Source organism: Euleptes europaea, chromosome 21 (genome assembly GCF_029931775.1).
Source record: "Euleptes europaea isolate rEulEur1 chromosome 21, rEulEur1.hap1, whole genome shotgun sequence".
NCBI classification, from domain to species: domain Eukaryota; kingdom Metazoa; phylum Chordata; class Lepidosauria; order Squamata; family Sphaerodactylidae; genus Euleptes; species Euleptes europaea.
Window position 1 is genome coordinate 190,586 of NC_079332.1, and position 24,451 is coordinate 215,036.

The following is a 24,451-nucleotide window of genomic DNA, read 5'->3' on the forward strand; positions in this document are numbered from 1 at the left end:
ACATTGGTTTAAAAACAACAAAAAACAACAATAGGAAGAACGGAATGCTTGGAATTCACGGCCTCCCTCGGTCAGCTGCCCACTTGGCCTCTTTCCTCACACTGACTCCTTCAAAATAGCCATGAGGTGAGCTGTGGCACACCAGTGGTGTTGCTCTGAGGACTCTTTCTTGGGAAAGGTCCGAGTGCAACATTCGGGCCGCACTGACGGGCATCGATTAGTAAAGGGCACCGCTCAGATTTGCATCGTTGCCAGCTTCTCTGTCTTCCTTTGGCGGGGTCCTGTCCCCTTTCCTACCTTGTTTTTCTTTCCCTGGAATGCGTTGTAGTCTTTTCGGACTCCAGACCAGGAGTTGCTGGTTTTTGAAATGTACAGATGGGATGCAAAACAACTCCTCTTCCCAAAGGATTGTACGGAGGCTGACCGATCCACATAGGCTGAGGTTGCCCTTGAGGCTTGGGGATATGGGCAGTTGGTGGTAGCGGGTGTGTGGCAGAGATACTTCTGAGCCTCTGGGATTGCATCTGCATGTCTCTCTCTCTCTCTCTCTCCCCCAACGGGGCAGGGTGAAGGGATGATACACTTTGGAGTTTGACCTGCCCCCCCAACCTGCAATCCCTGATAAGGAGACAAACACCACCCTAATCATGAACAGCACAGGAAACAGAGCCAATTAACAGAATGGCTCTGCCTATAAATTTTCCCTCTCGTTCCTTGTGAAAATGTAAAGCAGGTCCCAGTTGGCAAATCCCACAGCTCTGGCAATATTTAAGCCGCCTCGTGGACTGGCAGAAGGCTGGCGGCATCCAAGTGCGACACAAGAACGAGACCCAGAGGGAAGAGGGATGGTAAGTTTCCTCTCCTTTCCCAACTTGCGTCTTAAGAGAATCGTTTGTGCGGGTTTCTGGGTGGGGGGGAGGGCAGGGATAGATTTTGTCTGAGATACTTGGAGGCTGTTTACATAGGACTGTAAATGAAGGGGCAGGAGGGGCACAAGACCTGCTTTGAGAAGCTTTCCGGAGCCAGCCCCATGGGCTGCTGCTGCCTCTTGTTGGGCGGGCATGAATGGATCCATTTCAATGCCGTGGTTGTTCTCTGCAAAGAGCCTCGCCCCAGCAAAAGGACTGTGGCTTCTGCCAGGAGAATGAAGAGAGGCAAGGCTGTGATTGGAATTCACAAAACTCCCAAACTTTCCTTTCACCAAGTCACAGGTACAAGACAAAAAATTACTTTAGAAAACAACAGCCACATTTTTTTATAAAAAGGAGAGATAATCAAAATATCACTAAATGGGAAGCTTTCAAATTCCCCCAAACTTAATTTTTAGTCTGGGGAATCTCAAACACATTGTATTTTGTGTTGTTTTCACTTGTCCTAATAAATGAGTGTAGTTTTTTGGAATTATCTGCAATCTTTTTCTATTGGGGGAGAGTAACAGAGTCTGCTAACTGAAATCAGAAGGAAAGATGGGAGGGGGGGGGGAATGCAGAAATTCCCAGAAGTCCTCTGACCTAGGAAATTCACCTGAGCAGTAGATATATTCTTCTCTAATCTGAGCCTTTATGTAGCATCTCTGCAACTGTAAATGATATTCCCTCTACCATAATGCACCCCTGTCTGGGTGTGGAGGGAATATCATTTGCAGTTGCAGAGATGCTACATAAAGGCTCAGGTTAGAGAAGGATATATCTACTGCTCAGTTTAATTTCCTAGATCAGGGGACTTCTGGGAATTTCTGCATTCCCCCCTCCCTCTGTCAAATCTCAAATGAAGCTAATCTCTAGCAACCAACCTGTAAGGACAACCAACCCTTGAATTTGGGCAATGAGTCGTATGTCTGCTAGAAGAATTGTCCTCTGGAACTAGTTACTCCAAGGTACCCGTTCTGCTCCTGAGGAGAGTCTGGCAAATGTCAGGATTAGCTTAGCTTCAGGACTGCTTCCTGCAACCAACCAGGTCTTAGGAAGAGCACTAACTAGTCCTTGTGAGTGTGCATCCATATGGTTGTCAGAAGTGCTTGTGGTGGAATGGGCCCCACTGACCCACAGGTCCCTCTGAGTTTCTGCACACAGGCATCTAGGCACATAGAGGCATCTAAGCGGTCAACCTGAGACTCCGCCCAGCAATGAGCTACTCTCCCAGCTCTCCTGACCATTAGAGGAGTCCTCTCTCCTTCTCCTTTGGTACACTGCCACCAGTTGGTCAATTTCAGAATTACCCACCAAGGAGGCCAGTACTCCCAGCTTCCCTTCCTTGTTGCTAATTAAAGGCCCTGCCTTGTGCCTGCATCTCCCACTACCCAGTGACTGGTTACCGTGAGGACGGCTTACTGCACTTGTCCACTCCCTGGTAATTAGCAATCTAGCAACCAACGCCTCCCTTTCCCTGACACATATTTTGAATAGTATGTTCAGACAGTGCAGGTATAAGTTGTACAGAGAACAACTACCAGTAAATAATTTATTAAAACAAAAAAGTCCGCACACACACTCCACACAGCAACAGACTGAGGAACAGGTACAAAAGAAAGATACGAACACACAATCCTCTCTCCCTCAACTCTGTACATGTCCTAGCTGGTCTTATTCTAAGGCAGTCTCTTTAAACTTTAAGGTAAAGTGATCTAAAAGCTTCCCATCACCTTTGAGTCGTTGTCTGCTCCACGCGGCAATGGCAGCTGTCAAGATGGAGCCCAGGTGTGAATCAATCGAAATGGACCTGATGGAGCCCAGGTGGAATCAATCGAAATGGACCTGAAAAATGGGCACATCTTCTGTGCCAAGGGATTTTATCTCCTCTCTCTGCCCCCTCCCACAAGTCAAAACTCTTCCTGGGTTTGCCAGGAAGATCTCATCTAGCCCCCTGCATCCCAAGTCTCGGTCGCTTTCTGGCTGTCAAATTCCAGCCAAGGTGTGAGCTGGCCATTTCATTGACTCTGGCCAGGATGGTCATTTGCAAATCTTTGATACCTGGGTGCTCACTAGAGCCATTGCCATGATGGATGATACGTAGGAGCAACTGACTTCCCCCTTCCTGCCTATCTTCTGCTGACTGAGAAAAACTATTAAACCAAGTGTGGTTGTTGTTGTTGCAAAGATCAACCTCATAGCAAAATGAATTTCTCCACAGTGTTTTTGAGATGTCTTCCTGGCTCAGGAGTAGAGATGGATAGTGACTCCAAAACTTGATTTTCAAGGGGTATTTCCTGCCTCACATGGATTGTGGGCGCATCTTCATAGATCTGGGGAAGCAACCCAGTGTGGGCAAACTGGACGTTTGGGGGAGTTTTCTAAGTGAAGTTTTGCCACAAATACCACAGCACCAGGTTTACTGTGCGTTGGGTACTTCATGCCATCCTTTGGCTGCAGCACCTGCCTTGGAGTATCTGGCCAGTGGGCCTGAAGAAATCCCCTGCAGGTTTCATTTTCATCGTATTTTTAACATGGCAGCAGAATGTGTTAATTGGGCTGAATCCCTTGTTAGAGAAGTTCTTGTTTTCTTACTGTCACTTGTGTGTACTGAATTTGTCTCTAGTGTGTATTCCTTGTCTTGTATGCCAGCGTGTCTTAAGAAATGGACCTTATCACTTTGGCAGTATGTGTTGCACTTTGAACTGTGAAAATGTGGGGTTTGTAATGATGATGATCACTCATGAACATGATGCTTTACAACCAGCCATTCTGCTGCTCCATCGTCGTCAACATACAGACTGTTTGTTACGGCCAGGGCCTGCATTCTTATTTTATTTTTTGCTTTCTTTGGAGGAGAGAAAAGTGAGATGCTCTTTTACAATAATGAAGTCCATGTTCAAAATGCATAAACATGCTTTCTGAGTTTCCATATTTTGAAGCTATTATCTCACAAATGTTCTTTGGCTTAATATGAAATCCAGACCTCAGAGCAGCTGAATGTTTATTGTGCCAGTGTGAACATCTTAAGCACCCAGGGGGAGCCCTGCTGGGTCAGACCGAAGTCCATCTAGGCTTCTCTTCTGCTTCTAGCAACCGCAGCAGCCAGCTGCCACTGGGATAAATTTTTCCCTCTGGTGTCTGGCCACCAGCGGTATCTGCCTATGTACATGCAGGTTCTGTTCTTAAAACTTACTGTCCTTGCTAGATCTAGCTTCAATGAAGTTGCCCTTGTTCACCTAACGGAAACCAGATGGGTTCGTTTTCCTTTGCCAAACACTGTGTGAGAGTAGTGTAGCAGCTGCAGTTCTTTTCTTCAGCATCCATCCAAATGTCTTCAGCCAGGCCTGGGTACCTGGCAGCATCCCAGCCTAAAAGCCGTACAGCAAAGGGCCTCTCTTAAATGCACCTCTTAGGAGAGAAGGTGAGCTTCTCGGCTGGCCCTGCAGCCTCCTGACGAGCTCTCTGCACTTCCCAGAGACTTTCTGCCTCAGCTACTTCCTGCCAGAGGAAAGGTTCTGGCCAATTATGGAAGCCACGCCCACACGCAAGGTGGTGTTTTGGCCCCCGCCCCTCCATGAGCACCCTTGAGTGCCAAGACCCAAGGAGGGAAACTCGTTTGCCTGCTCTCAAAACCCCCAGGCGGTGGCTGGCAGCAGTTTCGAATAACTCGTTCTCCAGGAAGCTTTTCCAGCAGCCGGGCACAGCACCACTGCTGTTGTGGAGGGGAGCTCTCCAACGCTCCCTGTTGGTGTTTCGTTGGCTTGGCGAGGACTTGCACATGGAACGGTAAGTTATGTCTTCCAGGTGCTGCCACATATGCGCTGGAAGAAGCGTTGCATCTTCGGGATGGCAACGGGGCCATTAAAACTATCTTTTCCCCCAGAGATAATGAGGCTCCTGTTCTCCCTATGGCTGAGGAACAGACTGCAAATTCCATACCATGGCAGAGAAAATATTAGCAGAATCTTGTTACTTCGGCGTGTGTGTGCATCCCAAGCCCGGGAGCAGGAGGGCGATTTCCTTCCATTTCCCACTGTATTCTGTTAGCCAGCTGAGCACGAGGGCGCTGAGGAGGTTATCTTGGGCCGCCTCCTTTTGTGGGGCTGGATTGGGACCTCGAATCCTAGCCTAAGGCACTGAGCAGAACCTCTCTTCAGTTTCCCACCCAAGCACATGTGCAAAAGTAAGTCTAATTGAGTTGATCCTTCCTTTCTGTTGGAGGTTTTCTGTAGCAAATGTTACGGGACTCAGAGTCCTCCAGAATATCTGGAGACCTTGGGGAAGGTACAAGTGGCTAAATTCCTTTTGAATGAGAGACGCTCAATCCTTCTTATCAGTCATTGGCAAGAGAAAGTGGCAAAGGGTTATGCAAAAACGGAACTGAAGTATCTTATCCTTTGTCTCTTCCTGTGTTTAGTGCTGAGTCAAAGCACTGCAAGCATGTGATTTAAAAAAAAAAAAGAGAGCGTCAAGCTTTTGGCCCCTCTAACCCAGGACCCATCTAATCCAACTGCTCTCCCACCATCTCTCCCAGCCCCCAATACCTGTTTAAACTAGAGATACTGCTCAGATCAGAGGCAAACAAACTGGCCTGCAGTCTGATGCTTTGGCACCCAATCAGCCGCAACGGCGTGTTTTCACTTGCAGCGCCCAGCTTGAATGGGCCCTTCAGAAGCTACTGTCGACTTCAGCCCTAAAGCGAAGGAGTCCGATGAACAAGCAGACGCTGATTGTCGGTCGGAATACAGTGGATCCCTATAAACTAGCAACCTCTCCCTCTCTCTTGTTTGGGCAGATAAATGCACCAGGAAAGAGAGGCATCCGACCAATCCAAGAGGCAATGGAGACAAGCAGCTCACCAACCACGTCGACCACCCCAAACAACTGGAACGCGTTTCCCCAACAGACGTTGCAGTCTGTGGATATCATTGTCTTGGTTCTGTACTTCGTGTTTGTTTTGGCGGTTGGACTGTGGGTGAGAGAGAAGTTTTATTCTGAAATCTATTTCTATTACCCAGGGACAGTCTGTAGTGGATTTGACCATTCCAATGGAACATCAGTTAATCTAATCAAGTGCAAAAAAAAAAAAAAGCCCTTTATACAAATTGAGAAAAGACCACCGTCGGCCGGCAGTGGGTTTCTGCCGAACGCTTCCCCTGTGCTGTAGCTACCTGTAACGGAGGGACGCTTTCTCTCAGCTGTCTGAAATGTGGCAGGGAGAATCCCCCCTGGGCACTGGGAACAATTTCATCCCAACTGGATGAGGTGGGGGAAATCAGAGCAAGAAATGTGTTTCCTGTTGAAACCAACTGATGTGAAAAATGAGCCGGACAATTCAAGCTAATAGCGTAAAGAGTAGATATAATGAAGAGAAAGCAAGTTTAGAAAACAAGACAACAAAAACATGAAAGATACTTTGGCCTAAGCCCTTCTTTGTGGACTGTAAATGCAGCCCATGTGACCCCGTCCCCTCCTCTCTATTCATCCTCTTCGAGGTTGCAGGTCTATGCCTACGCTCACCAGCACCCAAGGATGCCCTTGCTGGTGGGTCAAAATTGCCTGCCCGGGGTGATCTGCATGCCGAAGGTGCCAGCTGGGCTTGTAAAAACAGTGGGCACAGAATCAGTAGCCAGATCCAAAGGCAGGTCCTGCTGTTCACAAAAGACCTGAAAAACAGTAAATGTTGCCCATGCTCTTCCAGTTGGGTGGGGTGTTTCTGGAGAAGCCACTGATGTATCTTCAGGGTTGCCCCTTTTTATGTTTTTTTGCAGTCCATGTGGAAGACTAAGCGGAGTACCGTGAAGGGCTACTTCCTAGCCGGAGGGGAAATGGTGTGGTGGCCGGTAAGTGATCTCCTGGATGAGAATCAGTCTTCATGGGGTGTTTTCGTTCCAGTGGGGTTCCAGCCTTATCCCCAACCTACGCTGGCAGAGTTCACACATGGCACAACACAGAAGGCTCTTCAGCAGAGACTGGCGATGTAGGCTGGGCTTGGGGTTGCCACCTAAGCTGCCACCAGGACACTTCTATGCCTGTCCTTTAGACCCAATTGCTGAAAATCAAAACCGGCTCTCCTCTTCCTGCTGCTCATCTGTGTTCAGGCTTGTGTGTGAATGGGCATGTGTACGAGCACATGTGGAATCTGGATTATGCACTTCGTTTTGGGTGGTTCCCCCTGATCCACTCTAATTTGCTTTTTTTTTTTTAACTTACATGTGTGGTCTAGCTGTGCCAAAATACGGACACTGTTGTGCACCAGAAAATGCCTGAATGTACACTACATTTAATGTAGAACTAAGTCTGCATTAATATCTCACAATGCCCTATTCCCACAGGAAAAGATATGAAGCGTGCCCATTCAAGGGAAGGTCCCATTCAGTCCCTGAGAGTGAACTTGTCTTCCTGGCTGCTGGCCACGTAGCCATTAATCCTGTAATTAATTGCTTCCTAATCTTGCTTTCTTTCTTGTAATTGTACTATTTCCTCTTTTTTTAAAAAATAATAATTGTTCTGTTACTCATCCTGTTTCACTGTTGTTCACCCATGGAACAGAAATAGCAATACTAATTAAAAAGTCCATATTTGGTGACAATAAATAAATATTTCACACGCTCATGCGAAGCGGTTAATGTAACTGGTTCTTTTGCTAAACATTTCCTCGTCTTTTTTCCTATTTGTAGTTGCCACTGTTTAAAACAAAGGGGTGGGGGGAGGGGCTGCAATGCACTGGGAAACTGAGGGGCTTTTACCACCAACCCCCCAACTCCAACCTGCTCACTTCTCCTGCAAGCTGCCTACTAAGCATGCGGTTAGTCCGTGCTGGACAAACCAGGGCCTTCATTTCCATTCGAAAACGCTGCCACAAACAGCACAAAATACACCAGACTGTATTAGGGTTCATCTACAGATCAATAACAGCCTGGCCTGCATCCTGGGTAATAACTGCATTAACTAATTACGGCAATTTCAGACAAAACGGCCAGTACAATGCGGTAGCCACCAAACGCACAGGACGCTGTTCCAAGAGAAACCAAACAGCCCTTTGGAGGGCCCTGGCTGAATACTTCTCTGCTAGGCAGAGTGTGGAAATCTTGGCAAGGGAGAGAGAAATTGACCGGAGGCTGACCGACTGCTTCTCCTGACAGGTGGGGGCTTCTCTGTTTGCGAGTAACGTTGGCAGCGGGCATTTCATCGGCCTGGCGGGCTCTGGGGCTGCGTCTGGAATCGCTGCCACAGCCTACGAGTGGAATGTGAGTACCACTTCTATTGCCCGACATGGCATTGGAATGCTGGGCAAGGCTTTCCTCTGTCTGCAAATAACACCAAGAAACCCGAGGTTATTTCCACCGGCAGCTACGTGTAGTGGACAGCGTGGTGGGCTAGGGTCTGGGAGACCTGCTTCATAGCCCTGAAGCTCGATGGGTGAACTTGGGACAACTGCTGACTCTCGGCCTAACCAACCTCCCAGGGTTGTTGTGAAGGTAAAATAGGGATGGGAGAACCACATGTTTCCCTGAGCTCCTTAGAGGAAAGGAGAGATACAATGCAAAATCTGACTTGAGTCTCAGGGAGAAAGAAGGGCTACAAATAAAATAAATGAACGCACAAGACAATAGATTTGTGCACCGAACACAGAGTTGTGGAACTCCCTGCCCCAGGATGTGGTGATGGCTGCCAACTTGGAAGGCTTTAAGAGGGGAGTGGACATGTTCATGGAGGAGAGCATTTATTCATGGCTACTAGTAAAAATGGATACTAGTCATGATGCATACCTATTCTCTCAAGGATCAGAGGAGCTTGCCCATTATATTTGGTGCTGTGGAACACAGGCAGGATAAATGCTGCTGCAGTCGTCTTGTTTGTGGGCTTCCTAGAGGCCCCTGGTTGGCCACTGTGTGAACAGACTGCTGGACTTGATGGGCCTGGATCTGATCCATCAGGGCTTTTCTTGTGTTCTTATGCCACCTGTATCATGGGCCCTTCTATCTTACCCAGCCTGTTCACGCGGTGTTCAGCTGGTTTTGTGGCTCTGCCCTTCCCTCTGACCTGCATCTTCCTTCCTTCCTTAGGGCATGTTCTGTGTCCTGGTCCTGGCATGGCTGTTCCTTCCCATCTACATGGCTGCTGGGGTAAGTACAAAGGCCTGAGATCCACACGTCCTTTCTCGGGTACTGGCAACCTGCTCCCAAGTCAACTTCCTCAACAGTAACGTTTCCCAGATCATGGCAATCTCAGTGGGCAGGGAAGCACTGGCTCCAGCCCCCTACTTGGCCCTCTCTGGCCGGTAAAGCTGCCCGGCCTGTCAGTTTGGAATGCTGACCCCAGAGCCACAAGATTTGTTCACATGAGCACATGAACCTGCCTTATACTCAATCAGTCCATCAAGGTCAGTATTGTGTACTCATAGAATCATAGAGCTGGAAGGGACCACCAGGGTCATCTAGTCCAACCCCCTGCCCAATGCAGGAAATTCACAACTACCTCCCCACACACACACCCAGTGCCCAGAAGATGGCCAAGATGCCACTCAGACCAGTAGTGGCTCTGTTTTCCTGTTTTCCTAGTGGCTCCCCAGGGTCTCAGGCAGAGGTCTTTCACATCACCTACTTGCCTAGTCCGTAAATGGAGATGCTGGGGATTGAACCTGGGACTTTCTGCATGCCAAGCTGATGCTCAGCCACTGAGCTTGCTAGAGTGGCACTGATAGGCACCTTATATTGGTGTAGGAGAGCACAGAGCTTCATGAGAAAGCCCTTGGTTTTCATGCCTGCACAAATATTTTTGTGCGTCTGGCAATGTTGCTGAAAGCAGAGTCCTGCCTGTTCTTTCCTTTGCTAGAGTGAGGATATGCCAAAAAGTTATGAGAGGAAGAGGGCATGGGCCTTTGGAGCCGGCATGCCAGAAGGACCGAGGACCAAGGTCACTGCTGTATCCTCCCCCAGCGCACTGATGCCTTTTGCCCTGCAATAGTCCCTTATCACCCAACGCAGATAGGAGTCGTGTCTGTGTCTGCTCAGAGTTCTCTCTGCTGTGCCCTCAACTCACACGCTGGGAGAGCTGCTGAATAAGGCAAATCACACCCCAAAGCACCTCACAAAACTTGCCCCCACACCACCCTCAGCATCAGCCATATACAAGCTCTGGTGTGTTCTTCCCTGCAAAATATCTCCACCCACCCCCTTGACTGACACTTTCCCATTCCTTACAGGTTACAACCATGCCAGAATACTTGCAGAAACGGTTTGGTGGCAAAAGGATACAGATCTTCCTAGCGATTCTCTACTTGTTTATCTATATATTCACCAAAATCTCAGTAAGTAAGGAGACGAGAGGAGACAGAACAGAATTGGCTTGGAAAGAGTAGGTCAACATAGGCTTAATAAGTGTCATTTCTGCCTGTTGCTGTTGCTGTTGTAATGTGGCAGGTGTGGAACGACAGACAAAGAAACGAAAGGAGAGGGAAATTCTGAACCACGGGGCTGCATCAAAAGAATACGGACGGATCCCACTCTCCCGGCACATAGTCACGTCCTAACGAAGTGAGCTGTAGCTCACAAAAACTCATACTTGGCCAGAAGTGGTTAATCTTTAAGGGGCTCCTTTAAAGGGCTCTTTCCCTGCACGTAGACAGGTTTGTGGGAGATGTATTGCCCCTAGTTGCCTGTTCTTTTAGAATCTGTTCTGACATCACATCCATCTGGGAAAGACAGGATCCTATTCAGAGGTGTCCTCTGACTTCTAGACATTAGGAAGAATTTTCTGACAGTCAGAGCAGTTCCTCAGTGGAACAGGCTTCCTCGGGAGGTGGTAAGAGCTCCTTCCCTGGAGGTTTTTAAGAAGAGGCTGGACGGCCATCTGTCAGCACTGCTGATTCTATGACCTTAAGCAGATGATGAGAGGGAGGGCATCTTGGCCATCTTCTGGGCATGGAATAGGGGATCACTGGGGTGTCTGTGGGGGGGAGGTAGTTGTGAATTTCCTGCATTGTGCAGGGGGTTGGACTAGATGACCCTGGTGGTCCCTTCCAACTCTATGATTCTTAAATATGGGAAGTGTCAGGTTAGAACGGGTTACCCATGCAACTGTTCCATAGCCAAAGCTATAAACAGGACACAAGAAGAATCTACGATTGCGGCCATGGATCCATTCCGGAAAGGCTAAGTGTAGGTCACCGGTTCTGTGTGGTGTTTTCAAAAACATGTGCTGACCACATCGCTTCTAAAGCCTTACATGGAAAGAACCTGTAAGATAACCTATGGCTGTGACCTCTATCCAATATAAACTCATAACCCAGGGAGGTTAAGCCTATGGATCCAGGCACGACACCAAAGAGCTGAAACTGCAGGTTCCCCACAGGAACTTTGATAGAGAGCTGCAGTAACATGGGAGAGAGCCCTATGGCAGCGGGTCAGTTTGCAGCAGCCCAGGTCTAAGAACAGAATTGCCCTCCTTATCGATTCTGTCTGTTGCCAGGTGTTCTATTTTGGCTCCCCTCTATTTGGTTTCCTCTGTTGTGTAAACTTATTCTCTAGATACAGATGAAAAGGAAATGCCGACCACAGCAGAAAGGGCTACGTGTAGAGGAAGCCCAGGAGATGATTGGCCTGCCTGGTTATTTACTAGGCCTCCTTGGCCGCCAAGCTTTAAAGAGTAACTCACGAAACTTTCTCTGTAGTTGCTCATTAACAGTTGTACAGCCCTTAGAAAGAAATGCTGGAGCCCTCTTTCCATTTGGGCCCCTTCCTCTTCTACAAGTTGTAATCAACAACAGGGCATTGTATGTTTTTGCAGCCAAGACTGACCTGAAGATGTCCCTAGTCCTTTCTTTCCTTTATTCCATTCTTTATGCTTGAGGACCAACTGGTCATAAGCAAAACAAATTCAGTACATTCCATAGTACATAAATAACCATAATACAAAAAATATAATATCTAAACAGTACAGCTAAAAATAAGTATAATTAAAAACATACCGGTAGATAAAAATTTTGCCACAGCGAGGGTTACATTTGGGTCAGTATCAGCCAATAACTTTGCAACTATCTACATATTCCTAGTTTGGCCCTCTCAAAAGCTGGCTTGTTTTCTCGGCATAATTAACTGGCTTCTTGTGATTTCTTCAGGGAGTCATTGGGCTGTGGCAAACAATGGAGGGTTCCCCCCTGGGACAGGCCTAGATTGTCAACCAAGGTGCACCACAGGTTTCACTAGTCAGAGACCTGCTTTTATACTCCGCTGTGGCCTGCATCGGAGCAGGAGATGATACACGTGGCTGGGCTTGTCCAGAATGGGTGCGTCGGGGACAATTTGCCCAGGCTTTGCATGTCAACAGGCCCAGCAGCTGCCGACCAGTAAACCCCTTCCCCAACTTAAAACTCAGTAGGATGCCCTGAGCTCTCTACACACATCTAATCAAAATCTGACACAGCTAAAAGCTAAATACTGCGCCAATAATTCTTCCTTAGCAGGGCGGAAGCCAGTCTTCTGTCTATGGGGGCCGCAAGTCTGATGGACCACCTCTCCTCCTCATACGTCTCCGTGTGCCTTCTGGTTGCTCCCCTGCGGAAAGGTGCCCTGCTTGGCATCTACTGCAGCCTTTTCTTTCTTTAATAGGTCGACATGTATGCTGGGGCCCTGTTCATCCAACAAGCCTTGCACTGGGATCTCTACGTGGCTGTTATCGGCTTGCTGATAATCACAGCAATTTATACTGTGGCAGGTGAGTCCGAGCGCTCTCAGGGGTCGGATGGGAAAGTGTTTTGGTTTATCTCCTTATCTCTCTTCCCCACCCCCTTCTATAACAGCATTCAGGGCAACTAACAACACAGAGATTGAAAGTGTAGAACAATAAATCATATAATAGCAATAATAAAACCAACAGTATTAAGGCAACAAACAAGCAATGATGACTGAAACAATGATCTCGTCAGAAACTCAGTATGCAAATCATAGAATCGTTGGAAGGGACCACCAGGGACATCTAGTCCAACCCCCTGCACGATGCAGGAAATTCACAACTACCTCCCCACCACACACACGCCAGTGACCCCCACTTCATACCCAGAAGATGACCAAGGTGCATTCCCTCTCATCATCTGCTTAAGGTTATCGAATCATTGTGAGAATTCCTTGTTATATTTAAGAAACTCAGTCGCACTAAAATCCTTAGCTGATAAAAACCACAAAATAAAAGCCTGGAACAACAACTTCAAGCAAACACAATAACAGTTTTTGACCCGTTAGGTGGGGGAACCCATGGCAATTTAGTTTCAGAGGGTAGCCGTGTTGGTGTATGGTAAAACATATTTGAGACCAACAGTACCTTGGAGATAAACAAGAGTTTCAGGGTGTAAACTTTCCAGAGCTGAGGGAGCTTTGCCTCTCAAAAGCTTATACCCTGGAACTCTTGTTTGTCTCTAAGGTGATACTGGACTCGAATCCAACATGGCAATTTAGTTACCTGTTGATGGAGAGTCAGGCGGAATGTGGTCGTGTGAATGGGTTCGATGCACATCCGGTTGCTGTCCCACCAGACACGAGGTGTCTCAGGCTTGACGGGTTCCTATTGATGTGAAAGATGAACATTCAGAAGACAGACAGAATTTCGTGCAGGTGCCCATTACAGAGGGCATAATCAGTACAGAGCATGTGACAACGGCACGGCCCCACCCCAAGGGCAATGACAACTTTGATTACCATTTGCTTTTCTACCTGCTACTTTAATTGAGGATTAATTTGGACCCAAGGGTTGCGGTGTGTGGAGTCAGTAAACTGGGCTTGTTGAATGGGCTGGTTGTCCCCTCTCAGTGCTTTGCCAACAGACACAGGCCCACTATCTGCCACACAGTTGTCACCTTGTGAACTGAAGGGCCCAATCATGCATTATGAACCCGTGAAGCCCTGTTAATTACACTTATTATGTACTGATGTGTTACATGTTAGTTTCCTTAAGCTCCTCTGGGCCATTTCAGATCAGAAAAGGAGCTTGGGGGGGTTAAACCCCTTCTGTCTGCAGTACCAATCAGAATCGGGGCCTTGCACACCTGGGAATTAATCTCCATGCACAGAATTCCCAGAGCATGTTTTCTAAACAAGTGTGGACAAATGGAGGACACAAAGACTTTGTGATTAGGCCCCTTAGAAACTTGACATGGCCAAATCCTGCTCCCCCACCCCAGGGATCAAGTTCATTTTGGTAAAACCTGATTGGGTGGTTAAGTCACTCCCTTTGTTCGGCCCGGGCACTAAATCTTTCTCGAAGGTCATCACAGACAGTGATAAAATCTGAGATGAACTCATTTGCCAACAAACAAAAGAATCCAGGGAGTGGCGGAATTTTTTAAACATAGAGCATATGGTTGCATCATCATTAAAGGTAACCTGGATAAACAGAGATGTTTCTCAAGGAGGAAGTGACCAGAAAATTTTGGTTTCTGAGGCATTTGGGGAAATGAGAAAACACGGAGGGTGATTTAGCGGGCAACCAAAAACCTTGGTTGAGTTCCAGAGATCAAGAAGAGGATGAAAGTCGCCCCAGAAAAGGGTTATTCTGTTCTGGCCTCCAGTCTAGCAAGCGCCACCGCTTCTTCTAACGGTCTTTCAAACATTTTCTTAGAATCGGTCCCTTTCCATCTACTCTGTCATAAGGAGGCGAGGGTTTGAGTCGGGACAGCTAAAACGTTCGATGCGTGTCCCGTTTACAAGAGACAACGCTTCTCTCGAAACCACCTCAGTCCAGGGAGTCAGCTGATCCTCCAGACCCCATTTGTGACAGCCCCCAGAAGCCTCGAGGGTTTTTAGATGCCTGCCCAAATAGGGGGCAGAACTGGTGGCCAGACCACGTCCTCCTCCCTCCTCTTCTCTCCACAGGTGGCCTGGCAGCAGTGATCTACACGGACACCCTGCAAACAGTCATCATGCTGGCCGGTGCCCTGACTCTCATGGGTTTCAGTGAGTAGCTTTTTTAGGATACTCTCCGCCTGATCCCCACCGAACTATAGGGAAAGCAAAAGGGCTCCGGTTGATTCTGTATCACTCCCCCACCCCACAATCTCATCCCGGCGCTGAACTCACTTGGTGGCCTCATCAGGCACGCCATTATCTCTCAGCCCCTGCCCCTCCCGCCTCCATGGGTGCGACGTGGAGATCATAGAATCATAGAGTGCGAAGGTACCTCCAGGGTCATCTAGTCCAACCCCCTGCACAATGCAGGAAATTCACAACTACCTCTCCCCCACACATCCCCAGTGACCCCCTACTCCATGCCCAGAAGGTGGCCAAGATGCCCTCCCTCTCATGATCTGCCTAAGGTCACAGAAACAGTATTGCTGACAGATGGCCATCTAGCCTCTGCTTCAAAACCTCCAGGGAAAGAGCACTTACCACCTCCCGAGGAAGCCTGTTCCACTGAGGAACCGCTCTAACTGTCAGAGAATTCTTCTTAATGTCTAGGCGGAAACTCTTTTGATTTGATTTCAACCCAGTTTCTGGTCCGACCTTCTGGAGGGAGAGATGATCACTCTGTCCTACCTTAATCTGTAAGAAGAGCTTTAAAGGTTATTTATTTATTGGTCTTGTATCCCGCTCTATTACCTGGCCACGGCTCGGCTCAGAGCTGCTGAGAGTCATAAAATATAATACATATTCTAAAGCATTCTATCAATGCTGAGACTCATCATATCTGGCAGCAGGTCCTTATGAGGCTTAGGTGTGTGTATGAGCAGGCAATGTTATAGGGAATATATTAGGAGGATGGTGGTGGTTATTATAGCTGAATAGCTGACAGTATGAGATCACAGTTTCCTCCTATGGTGGGCTATAAATCTCATTCTTTGAACCGAACGAGTTCAGTGAAATAGCCCATATAGAGCAGACTGCCAACAGCAGGTTTCGGTTTCCCTTTTCAGGCTTTGCCAAAGTTGGAGGGCTTGAGGATTTGAAGGACCGGTACTTCAAGGCCATTGCCAAGAGCCACCCTGGAAACAGCAGCTGCGGCTTGCCGAGGGAAGATGCCTTTCACATCTTCAGGGACCCTGTGACTTCTGACCTCCCATGGCCAGGGGTCTTGGTTGGAATGACCATCCCGTCTCTGTGGTACTGGTGCACAGACCAGGTGAGAGTTAGCTGGATTCATTGGCGGGCGTTTCTTCTGGACGACAGCAAATCACATCACATGAAGCTGCCTTATACTGAACCAGACCCTTGAGGGTCCATCAAAGTCAGTATTCTCAGACTGGCAGCGGCTCTCCAGGGTCTCAGGCAGAGAAAGGTATTTCACATCACCTCCTTGCCCAGTCCCTTTAACTGGAGATGCCGGGGATTGAACCTGGGACCTTCTGCATGCCAAGCAGATGCTCTACCACTGAGCCACGGCCCCTCCCCACTCTCCATGCACAACCTTAGGAGAGAAAGGAGAGGCCGGAGAGCCAGTTCTGAAGGACAGAAGAGTTGCGACTAATCCCCTGCAGCTCTGTCCCTGTATCTTGGGGGCATCTTGGGTGGGGAGAGAAATCACATCATCCTCTTGAATGTGATCTGTTTCATTCCATGCTGTGAGACGGATCTCCATGTCACTCTTGTAAGGTAACAAGAAGCAGTTGGTTTTTATATGCCGACTTTCTGTACGACTTAAGGAAGAATCAAACCGGCTTACAATCACCTTCCCTTCCCCTCCCCACAACAGACACCCTGTGAGGTAGGTGGGGATGAGAGAAGTGTGACTAGCCCAAGATCACCCAGCTGGCTTCATGTGGAGGAGTGGGGAATCCAATCCAGTTCTCCAGATTAGCCTCCGCCACTCATGTGGAGGAGTGGGGGGAATCAAACCCGGTTCTCCGGGATCAGAGTCCACTGCTTCAAACAGCCGCTCTTAACCACTACACCACGCTGGCTGCTCCCCAGCCTCGCAGGGGTCTGAACATCAGGGGAAGGCCTCAGCCTCTGTGCCCCATTGTTGGGACCTCCACAACGACCGGCTGGCCACTGTGTGAGGCAGGATGTTGGACTAGATGGACCCTCACTGGTCTGATCCAGCAGGGCTCTTCTGATGTTCTTAACTTGAGTCCTCCAATCCCAAATAGCACCCCCCTGGCACCAGCCGTTTGAGCGCTTCTTCTCTGTTGCTTTGAGGTCACTGCTGTCCTGCAGAGAAAGTTTTGGCCTTCAACAATACAATATGGGGCTCCCCAAAAAAGGATCAGATATACAGCTGTACTAATTACAAATAAACAATGCCCATTTCAAGCCGTCTCTATTTGCCTTCCGAGGCCCTGTACCAAAAATGTTCCCTTCGCCCACAGGTCATTGTTCAAAGGTCACTTTCAGCCAAGTCCCTCTCTCATGCCAAGGGAGGGTCCTTATTGGCCTCCTACCTGAAGGTCCTGCCTCTCTTTATGATGGTTTTGCCCGGCATGATCAGCCGCATCCTCTTTCCAGGTAAGAAGCAACGGGCAGGTGATGCCTTCCGCCCAAGGTCACCATTGCAGAGGGGTCACGTACTCTTGGATCTATTAAAAAACAATTAATGTAAAAGAGGATTTGTTGCGGGGAGGGTTGTTTTGGTAGTTGTCATGCATCAAAAGAGGTCAAATGGGCAGGCAGGGTCAAATTCCAGAAAGAGCACAGAAGGGAGATGCTGCTGCTGTATGCAAGCTGTTGCCAACCTCCAGGTCATGGCTAGAAACCTCCTGGGATTATAATGGATCTCCAGATAACAGAGATTAATTGTGTGCGTGCGCTAAGTGCCGTCAAGTTGTTTTCGACTCATGCCAACCCTATGAATCAAAGTCTTCCAAAATGTCCTATCTTTGACAGCCTTGCTCAGATCTTGCAAATTGAGGGCTGTGGCTTCCTTTATTGAGTCAATCCATCTCTTGTTGGGTCTTATTGAGATTAGTTACCCTGGAGAAAATGGCTGCTTTGGAGGGTGGACTCTACAGCATTATACCCTGCTGAGGTCCCGTTCCTCCCCAAACCCTGCCCTTCTCAGGATCCACCCACAAAATCTCCAGGTATTTCCCAACCCAGAGCGGGCCACCCTAGTTCAACCCCCATTCTGGCAGGGAACAATGTACGTGAATGAGGGCTATGCTTGTATGCTCATGGTTTTGTATGCTTATCGGCTCTCTACAGCTCTCCCTCTCTGACAGGTTTTTTTTGGGGGGGGGCTGTTTTTAATTGCGTTGTGTGGCAGATCTGGTGGCTTGTGCCGATCCAAAAGCCTGTGAAGATATCTGCGGCAACCCATCTGGATGTTCGGACATTGCTTACCCAAAACTTGTCATTGAACTTCTACCAATAGGTAAGGGGCAGCTCTGCAACCCAAAGAGGCTTGGCAAGGTAAGGCAGGCACTTTGTACCCTAGACACCAAACTAGCCATTATAGCACCATAAGGAAGAGCAATCATTACAACAAAGGAGCTATAAAAACATTAATATAGGATTATTCAACATATTATTCACGCACGCTTCTAATTTCACAAATCACTTCCCATTCAAAGAGAAGCTGGCGCAGAGATAACCAGCAAGTGAAACTTAGCCTTGGAAGGCTGAGACTTTGACCTACCTGGTAAGCGTGCAAGGACTATGAACAGTCATCTGAAGAGTTTTTCTGGGCTCCCACCTTCCACGTGAGGTTATCTGTTTCTTCCTGGAGTGGGGTGCAAGCTTTTTGCTCAATAGGAGGGATGCAGCCTTCAAAGTTACTTTCCTCAGTGGCCTCGGGAGCAAGCTGGAGGGTGAGATATTCAAAACTGATAAAAGGAAATATTTCTTTACACAACACATAGTTAAATGCTGGAACTCCCTGCTCCAGGATGTGGTGATGGCTGCCAACTTGGAAGGCTTTAAGAGGGGAGTGGACATGTTCATGGAAGAGAGGGGTATTCATGGCTACTAGTAAAAATGGATACTAGTCATGATGCAGGCCTATTCTCTCCAGGACCAGAGGAGCTTGCCTAATATATTAGGTGCTGTGGAACACAGGCAGGCCAATGCTGCTGCTGCAGTCGTCTTGTTTGTGGGCTTCCTAGAGGCACCTGGTTGGCCATTGTGTGGACAGACTGCTGGACTTGATGGGCCTGGGTCTGATCCAGCAGGGCCTTTCTTGTGTTCTCATGTTCATGCTTGGTTCAGGCTAAGCCTCGTGGCCCCTCCCAGGCTGGCTCAACAAGGCCCTCCTCCTCTCTTTTTGGCTCCAGGGCTCAGAGGACTGATGATGTCAGTGATGATTGCGGCCCTGATGTCATCCTTGACCTCCATCTTCAACAGCGCCAGCACCATTTTCACCATGGACCTCTGGCGGCATTTCAGGCCTCTGTCTTCCGAATGGGAACTGATGATCGTTGGCAGGTGAGACATGCTAAGCATGTGGCACGGCTCCACCGGGAGTCCCAGAAAACCTCTGGCTGTTTTGCGTTACAGCAGATCTGCTTGTTTTCACCACCTGCTATTTTGGACCAAAGGGGATCCAAACAGATCCAACAGAGAAAGTGTTAACTGCAACTCAGGTAATGAATATTGCTTCATACAAAAGTCACCAAAAACTTCTGGCAGTTTTTTTTTTTTTTTGCAAACTTTCCCCCCCTTCAGATAACCTCTTTCTATATTGATTTGTATGCCATGGAGCCCCTGTGCCATGGAGAAGATACTGGGGCATTGCTCCATGTTGCATGGAGAGCTCACACAGCACAATGGCTAGCCCTATATGGTTTAGTTGTTGCCCTGCATGAACGGTGTGCACCCTGGCATATACCCAACATTCTCCGGTGGCTGGGCATGACAGGTCAGCTATGGTAGGCACGCTGGTTGTAAGAGAAGCGTGTCTGCCATTTCTCATAGAGAAATCAGCTATGACCTCATGAGGAGTAGGGGGTCACTGGGGTGTGGGGGAGAGGTAGTTCTGAATTCCCTGCATTGTGCAGGGGGTTGGACTAGATGACCCTGGTGGTCCCTTCCAACTCTAGGATTCTATGATTCTAAGAATCCCAAATTCAATGTACACAGTCTGATAACCGAAAGGTTTTTTGAGAGGCGAGAGCTTTTTAAAACTCCTCTGGGAGCGGAGGGGAGGGCTGTGTGGCAGAGGCCTTCCTCCAGTGGCAGGGATTTCTGTTCATGCAAGACCAGGTTCTTCTAGTGTTTTGATTAATAAATTAAAAACCCGATGAACTGAGAGGCACCTCGTGCCAGAGGAGGGTGCCGCACAGTGGGAAAGGGGCGGCTCGAGGCTAAGGACCCAAGCCTGAATCACAAAATGAACTGCACAGCTGAGCAAGCAATGACCAGGACTTTCTCCGTGTCCCCCAGGGTGTTTGTCCTGCTCCTCGTGGTTGTGTCCATCCTCTGGATTCCGCTGGTCCAGGCCAGCCAAGGCGGCCAGCTTTTTATTTACATCCAGTCAATCAGTTCTTACCTACAACCTCCTGTGGCCGTAGTCTTCATCCTGGGGTGCTTCTGGCGTAGGACGAATGAAAAGGTAACGCCGTGGAGAGGTGTGGGGGGGAAAGGCACAGGGATCGTGATGCAGTGCTTCCTAGCTTCTTGTTCCAACGTGGGATTGTTCTTTTCTCCCAGGGTGCATTCAGTGGCCTCTTGGTCGGGATGGTACTGGGCCTGATCCGGATGGTGCTGGATTTTGTCTACATGCTGCCACGATGCGACGAGCCAGACAGCCGGCCGGCTGTGGTGAAATATGTCCACTATCTCTACTTCTCCATCATCCTGTCTGTCGTCACGTTGGTGGTGGTGGTGGTGGTCAGCCTCTTGACAGAGCCTCCGACGGAAGGAATGGTGTGTCCTGCCAAATTGGGCACTGGCCACTTGTGTTTTTTTATGTACATCTGCTTTACTGTCCTGCTCTCAGGGTCCCTCAAACCTTTCCACAGGCCTGGAGCGAAAGAGTAACTTTGCAATGAGCTAGTTTAATTGCTATAAGCTAGTTTAAGTGCTGTAAGCTAGGGTAGTCACGTTAGTCTACAGCAGAAGAGCTAGGTTTGGTTCCAGTAGCTCTTTAGAGACAAGATTTTTTTGGGTATAAGCTTTTGAGAGTCAAAGCTTCCTTCATCAAATACAAGCAGGAATGGAGATCCCGGAGTCCTTATATTCCAGCTTGAAGGTGGGAGGGGTGTTGCAAATAAAGGAATCGGGATGCAGAGGCACAATGCCAAAATGTAATCAGCTTGATTAGAGCAGGGTAGAAATCCCTTCCTACTTGTATCTGACAAAGGGAGCCTTAACTCTCAAAAGCTTATAGACCAAAACTCTTATTGATCACTCAGTACCCCTTAGCCATTAGTGGACCCACTGATAAGACACGGGTCCCCACAGCTCTTAGTGCCCCGGCACACCCATCGTGCATGAATTGTGTGGTTCATTCTGGGTTACCGCACTTGTATTCCCAGCAATGTATTAAGAGTTTGAAAATGTTATAAAAAATACTGTTCGCACTTTGTTTGGCCCCTTTGGCTGTGAAGACGTTGTCCAACCATTTATAAGCCGTAGTATCCAAAAACCCTTTTAAATCGATGTTTTTTATAACATTTTAAAACTCTTAATACATTGCTGGGAATACAAAGTGCGGTAACCCCCATTATCTGGTTACCTTTTCTCTTCATCTGTAATAGAGCCAGATGCCATTGACCCCGGTTGTCCAGGGACGTGTTTGCAAGGGGCTTTCTTTGGAAGGATGGTGGTTTGGTTCACTGTAAAAACCAGACTGGGAAGGGAAAGATGCCACACTGCCGTGTGAACCGGTCCTTATTCCTGTTTGAAATCAGTGGAAGCAAAGTGTATTAAATCCTACAGCCAGGGGATGAACTAGAGACAGGTACTGGGCGGTTAACTGCCCTTCCCCAGAGAGATCTCACCAATTCGTGCAGACGGCTTTCCCAAAGCCAGTCTTTACAGCCGTAACAACTAGAAACTTTAAAAGAGTATATTCTCACGGGGCTTAATTCTGCAACCAGTTCTACATTATGAACTTCCAATAAGTCAGAGAATTCACAGGCCTGCAAGCGGATACAGAAAAATAAACAAGAGCCACTGTTATTAAGCAGCGCTGTCCTTACTGAGCAAACTTGGGAGTCTGCAAAGGGAAGCTGTCTTGCTTCATGAGCTCTTTCTGTGCCAACAGGTCAGCCGTCTTACGTGGTTCACCCGCAAGGATGTTCCAGCAGTGAAGGACCGCCCCTTGCCCGAGGCTTCCCCTCCTCCTGCAGTGCAGCTCAGCGTTAGCGACGGCCCAGAAAACGTTTGCAACGACAAGACAAGTATGTGACCCACCGCTGCACCAAACCTTTGCATTCAGTATATGCCAATGACGGGGAGGGGGGAGATCTTTTTTAACATTTCACTTCTCCCGTCACACTGAGGCATTCAGAGTCATGGCGAACTTTGACGCTGATCTGAACCTTGCAAATGCAGAATTTTCTTTGCCACCAGGCACAGAGATCCAAGAAGTGTTGCCTAATGCTAAGGAAGCCAGCCAACAATCCTGGCACTGCCTATTTCTTCTGGCAGCTGCTCAAGACGTAGCCCTTTGCCTTCCCAGCTCCCTGATGAGATCCAGAGAAATCCCCTCTTTGAAACTGAATCCCATTATCCCCCTGACCTCACCTCAAGGTTCAGGTGGCAGGGTCACCTTAAGCTGACAGAAAGTCACTTGACTGCTTGTATCACAGAGACCTCTAGATGCAATGCTTAGCAAGGGACAGTCAGGCACAGATGTTGCTTGGTGGTAGAACAGCTGTATTTCACGCAGAAGGCCCCAGGGCCAATCCTTGGCATCTCCAATTAAGAGAATCTCAGGTAGCAGGTGTTTAAAAAAAAAAAAACACCTTGATTTGACACCCAGGAAACGTAGCTTATAAAGGTAGCTTCGTATGCTGCATAGTGCTTAACACACCCTCAGCAGCATGTGTAAAGGAATAGATTGGAGATAATTCAGCAATGGTCTGCAGAGAATCTAGGCAGGTGTTTCTTCTCGGTTAAACATTCCTGAACAAAAGGGCATGGTCTTCTGTTTGTGGTGATGAAGGGTTGGGGACTTTAAAATGTGGGATATCTTTGTTGGAAGGACACGTGAGAATTTTGGTTTTAGGGAGTGCCAAGTTAAGCTACCAGGTGTGGCATCTGAGAATAAGCCTGAAGACCTTCATAGAATCATAGAGTTGGAAGGGACCACCAGGGTCATCTAGTCCAACCCCCTGCACAATGCAGGAAATTCACAACTAACTCCCCACAAACACACACAGTGACCCCTACTCCACGCCCAGAAGATGGCCAAGGTGCCCTCCCTCCCATGAACTGCCTAAGGTCATAGAATCAGCATGGCTGACAGATGGCCATCTAGCCTCTGCTTAAAAATCTCCAGGGAAGGAGAGCACCTCCCTTACCACCTTCTGCACAGGCCAAATGTTCCTATGGTCAGGGATCGTTGTCTCACCGTTGACTGTCTCCTCTCCAGGTACTTTGGGTGGCAAGAAGGCTTCTAAACTGATGAGGCTGTTTTTGTGGGTCTGTGGGATGGACAGCAGAGAAAGAGACACTCCTATAGCTGCCAAAGCTGAAGTCCCTATGGCTCCCCCCAAAGAAGCGCCGTGGGTGAAACACGTCCTCAACATCAACTTGATCTTGTGCTTAAGTGCTGGCATCTTCCTCTGGGGTTACTTCGCATAGCGCTCGGCTCTGCCTGACTGATGAGACACTGTTAATACACATTTGGGTTTAAAATATGAACGACTTAAGACGAACTGTTAACTTTTGTATAATGTTTCTGTAAAAATGTATGAACTGTCCTTACACCCCGAAGAAAAGAAAGGCTTATGTTTCTCAGAAGCACTTGAGGTATTTGCAGTTGGCAGGGTCCAGCACAGCTTCAACAAAGCTATGGGCCAAGGATTGTAAAAGGCTTGCTGGGAAGGGGGGGGGGGAAGCCTTTTTAAAAAAAAGATTGTATTGTTGGCATTCACATTTTAAATGGCCTGGCCCTCATGACCACCAGTTGTGCCTCTGTCTCTAACACCATGACGCTTTGGCTTTAGGACCTGTGCTAGGCAGACTGTGCGGCTCCCTCTTTCAAAGGCAGATACTGGATGAGGCCTCGGGATCCTTTGGGAATGGGAGGCCGTTGCTCAGAGCACCCAGCCCTCCCGGGCCACAGCTTCCGTTGGTCCCCAATCCGTCTGTATGAAGAGGTCAGGGTAGATCAGCTGCAGGACGGGCTCCTCTACCCACCCAGCAGCTCGCAGAGCGGTAATGTTAGCTTTGTGTTTTCTGGGCCACGTCCCTTTCGTAGATAGCCGCTTTGTGGGCATTTTAGTATTAAGATGCCAAACTGGAGACATTCCCTCACAGATATGTTCTGAGGGTGCACCTGAATCTCAAGCTGATTTTAAACTCAATGAACTGCCGTGATGTTCCTCAAGGAAATAATTCAGTCAGTTCTAGCCTTTTGAGGAAAATATGTGCTTTGCTGGATCAGACCGAGTTCTGTGAGTCTAGCATTCTGTTCCCAACAGAAACATACCTCTGGGAAGGAGGATG

The 24,451-nt window shown here is 48.3% G+C and overlaps 1 protein-coding gene across 2 annotated transcripts; it reads left to right on the forward strand.

Annotated features, from left to right (window-relative positions):
- Positions 1-6,682: 6,682 nt before the first annotated feature.
- On the forward strand, positions 6,683-23,584 carry SLC5A11 (solute carrier family 5 member 11). Of its 2 annotated transcripts, none has more exons than XM_056866347.1 (14): positions 6,683-6,754; positions 8,057-8,161; positions 8,981-9,040; positions 10,120-10,224; positions 12,524-12,629; positions 14,780-14,860; positions 15,817-16,022; positions 17,209-17,344; positions 18,102-18,209; positions 19,108-19,258; positions 20,216-20,384; positions 20,483-20,698; positions 22,041-22,176; positions 23,337-23,584. In XM_056866347.1, exons 1-14 carry the CDS (start codon positions 6,686-6,688, stop codon positions 23,582-23,584), a joined length of 1,896 nt encoding a protein of 631 aa, XP_056722325.1. In that variant the 5' UTR covers positions 6,683-6,685. The 2 variants fall into 2 exon arrangements, with proteins under 2 accessions (XP_056722325.1, XP_056722326.1); XM_056866348.1 differs by having other exon boundaries at positions 23,373-23,584.
- The last annotated feature ends 867 nt before the right edge of the window (positions 23,585-24,451 follow it).